General features: G+C 31.6%; 1 protein-coding gene across 1 annotated transcript; it reads right to left on the reverse strand.

The window, feature by feature from the left end:
* Window positions 1-4,643: 4,643 nt before the first annotated feature.
* LOC111683008 (extensin-1-like) lies at window positions 4,644-7,210 on the reverse strand. Its single transcript, XM_046952485.1, has 2 exons — window positions 7,190-7,210; window positions 4,644-5,252 (listed from the first exon to the last, which is right to left on the reverse strand). The coding sequence occupies exons 1-2, from the start codon at window positions 7,208-7,210 to the stop codon at window positions 4,644-4,646; spliced, it is 630 nt and encodes a 209-aa protein (XP_046808441.1).
* Between the last annotated feature and the right edge of the window lie 648 nt (window positions 7,211-7,858).

A 7,858-nucleotide genomic window follows, 5' to 3' on the forward strand; every position in this document is an offset into this window, starting at 1 on the left:
TGCACTTCAGACCAACCATAACCCACATACACACAAACTTCTGCATGAAGACTTTTGCATAGAAAAAACAATAACAATTTTAAGCAAAGACTACAAAAGCAAAAAAAAGAAAAATTTGGGACTTTTTTTCTACACTTATTAATTTCAATAAAAACTTGATTTTAACACTTAATTTTTAGAATTTTAAATAGATTTATTATAATATTACTTTATAAAGATTGATTTCTCCAGGATTTTATAAGATTTACTACACTTTTACTTAAAATAAAATTCACTTAAAAACGGACTGCAATTTTAACGTGTGAATTTATTGGCGAACGCGGGAGAACTAAATCATTTCGTTACTACGGCAGAGTTGCCAGTGAAATGGGAAATTTGTAGAGTAAAAGGATAAGTACATAGTTATTATTTGTAGGGAAAGGGAATTGTTTAATAGGCAAGTTGTCTTTATGGATCTTTTTCATCAAGATTGGTGGCCAATAAACCTGAGATAGTTTTTTTCAAAATTTGTGACCAACTAATCGATTATATTTACAGATTACCACCGTAAGTTTTATAAACTAATTCCCTTATTCATAAATGCCTAATAAAGTTATTGATGTTTTAGTGTAGGAATTTTGTATGAAAAAGGAACGTAATAAACCTAAATTAAGCGATTAATATCGTAATGAATACGGAGGTGTACCTATATAAAAATTTAACGTTTGAACCGTATCCCGTTTTAGTTACTTTATTTATAATATAGGCAACTCTGCTGTCCTTAAATGTGTAACAAAAAAACTATAACACTTGTGGCAAACATATAAACACGTGACATTATTTTCTTTTCTCTACTTCGCTTCGTTTACTCTTGAGATTTTACTCTTTTTACTTAAAAACAACAAAAACACAACGGCATATTAAGCCACCCAACCCCCACATACACACAAAACTTCTCCATGAAGGCTTTTGCATAGAAAAAGCAATAACAAGTAGCAAATACTACAAAAACAACAAAAAAGAACAATACTAACGCAGTTTAATTTGGGACTTTTTTCTACACTTATTATTTTCAATAAAAACACTCAATTTTTTGAATTTTAAAAAGATATTTTATTAGATTACTTTATTAAAATTGATTTTGCCAGGATTTTATAAGATTTGACACACTTTTACTTTAATTAAAATGCACTTAAAGACGGACAGCAATATTAACGTGCTAATTTATTGGCGAACGCGTGAGAACTAAACCGTTTCGTTACTAAGGCAGAGTTGCCAGTAAAATGGAAAATTTGTAGAGTAAAAGGATAGGTAGTTGTTATTTATAGGGTATTATAAGGGAAAGGGAATTATTTCATTGGCAAGTTATCTTTACGAGTATTTTTTAGATTCATCGATTTTAGAGGGTTTAGTTTTTTTTAAGCTCATTGGACCAAAAAATGGATTTTTGATCTCAAAATAAATATATTTTTAAAGGGATTTTAGATTTTCAAGGTTTGTGATCAAAAATTTTGATTTTTCGAGAAAAATAGGTATGATCACAAAATAAGCTTATTTATATAAGTCATAACAAATTATAGTGTATTCAATCTTACAGGACCAAAACATCGACTTTTGGCGGAATTTCAGTATTGAGACCATAATAACGATATTACGGGGAAGAAATTCCCACCTTATGGTTTATAAACTATAATCCACATGGACAAAAAAATAATTGTTACCGATGTAAATCGGTAACATTTTCTTCGATGGGGAAACTTGCATTTTTTTAATTATTTCTTTTTGGCTAGGAAAAACTATGTTTGAGGAAATATTTTTACTTGACGTTATCGCATCGTGTCAAAATGGCAAAATATCCTACTCAAGGTCGAAAATGTAGAGTTTTCTTTTAGTTACAATAAAAAATTTAACGAAAAGAGATATAAAGTAAAAGAATTTGTTAAAAAATATATTTAGAAACGCTTTGCAGAATATCTCATGGTATGTGATCCAATACCCCTTATGAGAATCATAATGGATGGATGTGTGTACAAGGATTTGTTGAGAAATTTAAAAAATAAAACTTTATTTTTACATTTTTTTGGCAAAAAAAGAGAATTTTTACAAGAGGGCTCAAAGGGAAGTAGGGAAAAAATGGCTCTATCCATATAAATGTTGGTGTGGGAAGTTCAGTATACTTCAAAGTTATTTATGTAGAAGACCGATCGTTACAAAAATCGGTAGTGTCATTTAAAGTTGTATAAAACTAAGTATTGTCGACTTTTGTTGACATAATAGATCATTTAAATTAATTATAAGTCCAAAGGCTCTATTTGGGGGTACGGTTGTATGGGGGCTAGTCGAAATAATGGACCGATTTTAACCATTTTCAATAGACTTCATCCTTGGGTCAAAAAAAAAAAAACGCATGTGCCAAATTTCATCCAATAATCGAAAATTGCGGCCTGTACCTTGCCAGACGTGCGGACGGACGGACATAGCTTAATCGACTAAGATTAAGCCGATTGGTATACTTTAAGGTGAGTATGGGACGAATATTTTTGTATGTGGCATATAATAATTATTATAAATTATGCTTTCCTAATGTAGATTTCAACAAAACAGTGACTCCCACAACTCATCGAATTTGCGTAGTGCGTGGTTTTTTGATGCAAAATCCGAACATTTTTCAGTAGGAAAGTCAATCCTCCAGCTTAAAATCAGTGAAAAACTTATGAGACACACTAAAAGAACAATTTTATGACAAATTGTGTAGCAATGAGATGTAAATAACCTGGTAATGACGGCGAGGCCGACTATATAATAGCCCCCACCTGTTACAAAAGAGAAAAAACCTCGCCTCCCCCCGGGGGCATGTTGCCTTGGCGAGATCTCCGCTTTTGTGTTATTGCAATCCCGAGGTATATAGAGGTGGCTAATACCTCTAGTCTGACCGGGACTGAAAAATTGGTTACAATCTGTGACTGTGGTACTAAGCTTTGGAAATGGGTTGGAGTCAATTGTATATGATACGGAATGAATGTAGAGGTATGCGGGCCTTACCCCACCCATTTACCTAAATGAGTGTGTCGTATGTTTTTCTCTATGAATGTGTCAAATAAATAAGATGTGTGCTGGGTTGAATGATGATGGATGAAAGTTATCATATACAATTGATACCGATTAATTTTCCTTCCTTGTCCAGATATGTTCATAGTTTACTCTGTTCATATCAGACTTGAACAGCGTGTCACTGTGAGTAAGAACAATGTCTACGGCTTATTGATGGATCGTGCTTCGGTCCACCGGTTACGTCTCTAGGTGTTGTTGCCGAATCAACAGAGCCATAGTAGTGTGGTTGCCTTTCAACGTGACTACTTTAGCAAGAGATTAAATAGCTCGAGTACTCCAGCAAAGTACTTGCGCATGGACCGGTCATAGCCAATGTGCAAAAATTGCCACCTGAGTCTTCATTGAAGACAAAGGGGCGATGGTAGACCGTTCTCAAGTCTACCCTGTGGATGAAAAATACCACCATGAGATAAGGCCGACACGGCAGGTGCTCACGTTAAAACTCTCGACAGCCTGTACCTCGCCTCAGATATAACTAAGCCACTTATTGTTGAATAAAACTGTGGACATTTAAGTCGAATTTTAAAGGGGGCTTTTTTATAGGGGCTATGGTCAAATGAGGCCCTATAGTTATAAAGTTCATGAGGAACATAAAGACTAATATAGAACTTGGTTTTGCAGCTTTTTGTCGAGATACGAGTATATTTAACATTATTATGAACTTACAAGACCTATTCGGCGGATTTAGATGTGAAATAATGAACCGACGTTAACCATTTCCGATTGATGGTGTAGGGTATAAGAAACATTGAATTTTTTAAAATAGTTATAAATTTTCCCCTAGTTCAAATCTTATATATTAATCTTAGAAATGATTTTCAGATAAAAAATGCAAATGTTTTCATATTGAAGTAATTTTTTAAGATTTTTATGGTTTTTATGGAAACGTAAACCACACACCTATTTTTCATATATCTCTATAGGTTTTTACAATATATTAGCTCCCGAACTGTTACCCGTTTTATTTATCTTATTTGAAATATGGGCAACTCTGCTGTCCTTTTATTTTTGACTAACAACAACAAAAACACTTGTTGCCTAAATTTTAACACTTGACATTATTTTCTATTCATTAATTCTCTGCTTCTAATATTTTACTCTTTTTTCTCAAAAATAACAACAACTTTAAATGCATATCACACCACCCAAAATCCCCCAATAAATTCCTGCATGAAGGGTTTAACATAGAAAAAGCAATAACAATAACCTACATACACTCAAACTTCGTTACGAGATGTTTTGTACTTAAAGAGAAACGAAAAATTTAATGCGGGAAAACTAAACATGTCGTCACTGTGGTAGAGTTGCCAGGGAAAAGGCAATTATTATTTATAAGGTAGTTGTTACATTAAATGGGATTTCACAATTTTAGTTTATCTTTAGGCCCTTTTTTAGTTTTATCAAGGTTGGTGACCAAAATAACGAAGTTATAAACAATCCGAAATCCACAAATTTCATATAAAAATTTCAATATTTTATTAAAAATTTAATTTTGAAAACGAAAACAACTCTGCTATAAACTTAACAACAACATGATCCATAATCACAATTATCTAATATTTATGTTTACGAACAGTCTTGTAACCATCTTCGGTAAATACTTCAGAATCTTCATAATGTCTTTGAGGAGGTTGTGGTGGAACTAAATCTTCAAGACGGGGTGCAGGTGGTGTGATAATACGTTTTGCAGGAGCACTTTCTTCAGCTGGTGGGAGATAAGAGTTTTGGAATGTATGCTGAGGTGCTACAGGAGCTGGTGGCAAGTAGGCTTTTGTAGGAACGGTCGGTAATTGAACAGGTTTGGCAGGAGCTGTAGGCAAATAAATTTTCTTGGGTGGAACTGGAGGCAAGTAGTCATTGTGGGGTTTGGGAGGAATATAGGTATTCTTAGGCGGCATTATTGGAGCGGGTGGTAAATACATAGTTACGGGTACTGGTTCAGTCTTTACAACTACAGGTGGTATGTAGGTTTTCTTAGGAGCAGCCACTGGTGCGGGAGGCAAATACATTTTAACGGGTAAAGGTTCAGTTTTAGCAGCCACTGGAGGCAAATAGTTGTTGTTGAGTTGTGGCAACTCAAAGGCCATTGAGCTGGGAGCTTGGTAGTCGTAGCCCAAATGAGAAACGTCAGCATAAGCCAAGGCAAATAAGGCCAAAAAAAACTACAAGCAGTTTCTAAAAAAATATAAAGATAAACTTATTTTCAAAAAATAATTAAAAATTTAGCATTACTCACCATATTTTGCTAAGCTATTGTTTCCCTTTAAAACTTTTGCTAGTAAATGATATATATTTTTAACAAATCATAGGTTTTTATATATTTGATATTTGTATTACCTTCAATTAACCGTCATACTCACTTCCCATATCTATTGAATTTTAATTTAAATCTTCATTTTTACTTTTTCTTTGATTTGACCCTGAACTTGATGACGTCTTTTTAAACAATTTGTTTCATATTTAATTTAACACTTATTTTCTCTAGGTTGGTGGTCTTTAGTTAAATATTTGCAATACATTTAATTAACTTTTAAGTTTTAAATTTCAACTATTCAATAACTTCATAGACGCAATTATGTTTTTTTTTTTTAATTTAATGGTTTGCCTATCAACATTGGAAGACCCTATAATTAAGATAGTATGTTATTATTTTAACAAGTTGAAAACTAACTGGTGGTAATATTAGGTTTTGAATAAATTGTGCAAATGTTTTAAAATTATGAATATATTTTGCAAATATTTAACGAAATTAGTATTTTCATTCAATTAATGAAGCTATCTTCTTCCACAACACATGTTTACAGCAGATGGAAAGAAGCGATATTTTTTTACTAAAACGATCTTTTTGGTGAAATATTGTTTTGAACCCCTAAAGAGCTAATTTTTATATTTTTACGTCCTATAAGCACAAAATTGACTAACTAACTAACTAACTAACTAACTAACTAACTAACTAACTAACTAACTAACTAACTAACTAACGAACTATCTATCTATCTATCTATCTATCTATCTATCTATCTATCTATCTATCTATCTATCTATCTATCTATCTATCTATCTATCTATCTATCTATCTATCTATCTATCTATCTATCTATCTATCTATCTATCTATCTATCTATCTATACCTATTATATTATAATTATAGAAAGTACTTTCCCCATTAAAATCCTAATTTCATTAATCAAATCTTTATGTTACTTTACCCTTTTCCCACTACAATCCCATCATTATTAATGTAATCCTTCCATTTAATAAATTCCTCTTTTCACTGGTAACTCTGCCTTAGTATAGAATTTATTTAGTTCTCCGGCAGTTATCATAAAATTAACACGTTAAAACTTGTCGTCCGTCTTTAAGTGCCTTTTAATTAAAGTAAAAGTGTTCTAAATCCTATAAATTTCCTTAAATAATTATCTTAATAAAGTGTTCAAATAGAAAATCTATTAAAAAGTATAAAAATGAAGTGCTATAATCAAGTTTTTATTAAAATCAATCAGTTAAAAAAAATGTCTCAAATAAAAAAAATAGGTGCATCTGCACTTGTTCGTTTGTTGTTCTTGTAGTTACCGGCGTTTGTTTCATGTTGTTGTTCTTTTTTTTGTTATGAAAATTCCCTTTACACGGGAGTTTATGTTAGTGTGGGTTGAGTGTGGCGTGATTTGCATTAAAATTGATCTGAGTTGTTGTTATTGTTTTTTTTCTTTTTTATGAAAAGAGAGCATGAGAAAATAAGAGTAAAATCTTTATTAAAGCAGAGCTGCTCTGCCAGAGCAATAAATAAGAAATATAAGAATAAGGAAAAAAGTGCAATATTTATATTTTGGCAACAAGTGTTTTTTTGTTTAATGCTTAAGGGTAGTAGAGTTGCCCATATTATAAATAGAGTAAATAAAACGGGAAACGGTTCGGTCGTTAATATATTCTTAAATAAAAGTACAGAGTTAACTATAAAGGTAAGTGAAACAATTTTAAATTATATATTAACATGATTTTAAATTTTTTATCGAAATTATTTCTACTGATTAGTCTGTGATATTTTGTAAAGTTTTTAAGGAAAATTTTGCAATGTAAATTTGTTTACCCTACAACTTACTGAAACCCAACCTATGTGCATTTTAATTCAAATTATGGCCCCAACTTATTAGAAATGTTTTAGTTACAGGTACCTATTTAATTGAAAAAAGTCGTAAGTGGTTAACAGGGAGCAAACATTATACATACATATGTATGTATGTATGTATGTATGTATGTATGTATGTATGTATGTATGTATGTATGTATGTATGTATATAAATCTGTAGTTTTTTATGACCCACTAACAGCATTATGTATGAAATACATACATATTTTGAATATAACTGTCTTAAAACAGACATGTAGACAGTTGTTTGAAGTTGTTAAATCATTAAGAAAAAAATCATTAAGATTTTGCTGAAGTTGAAGTTATTATATATCCAGAGGCATTGTTCAAAGCAGTGATACGCAATGCATTTTCTTCAACGAGACTTTGGAGAATTTTGAATCCCCATTTTGAATCCGAATGTGTATCCAAGTCTATAATCTAGTCTATAGTCTAGCCTATAATTAAGTCCATAGTTTATGCTATAGTCTAGTCTATAGTCTAGTCTATAGTCTAGTCTATAGTCTAGTCTATAGTCTAGTCTATAGTCTAGTCTATAGTCTAGTCTATAGTCTAGTCTATAGTCTAGTCTATAGTCTAGTCTATAGTCTAGTCTATAGTCTAGTCTATAGTCTAGTCTAT

The sequence above is a fragment of the Lucilia cuprina genome, chromosome 5, assembly GCF_022045245.1.
Source record: "Lucilia cuprina isolate Lc7/37 chromosome 5, ASM2204524v1, whole genome shotgun sequence".
NCBI classification, from domain to species: Eukaryota; Metazoa; Arthropoda; class Insecta; order Diptera; family Calliphoridae; genus Lucilia; species Lucilia cuprina.

What these genes read in the sequence shown, in the direction of transcription:
- LOC111683008 (XM_046952485.1), bottom strand. Translation starts at nt 7,210, where the DNA reads ATGCACATAGGTTGGGTTTCA. An exon ending in TGCACATAGGTTGGGTTTCA is followed by an intron (nt 5,253 to 7,189) that starts GTAAGTTGTAGG and finishes AACTGCTTGTAG; the next exon opens with TTTTTTTTGGCCTTATTTGC.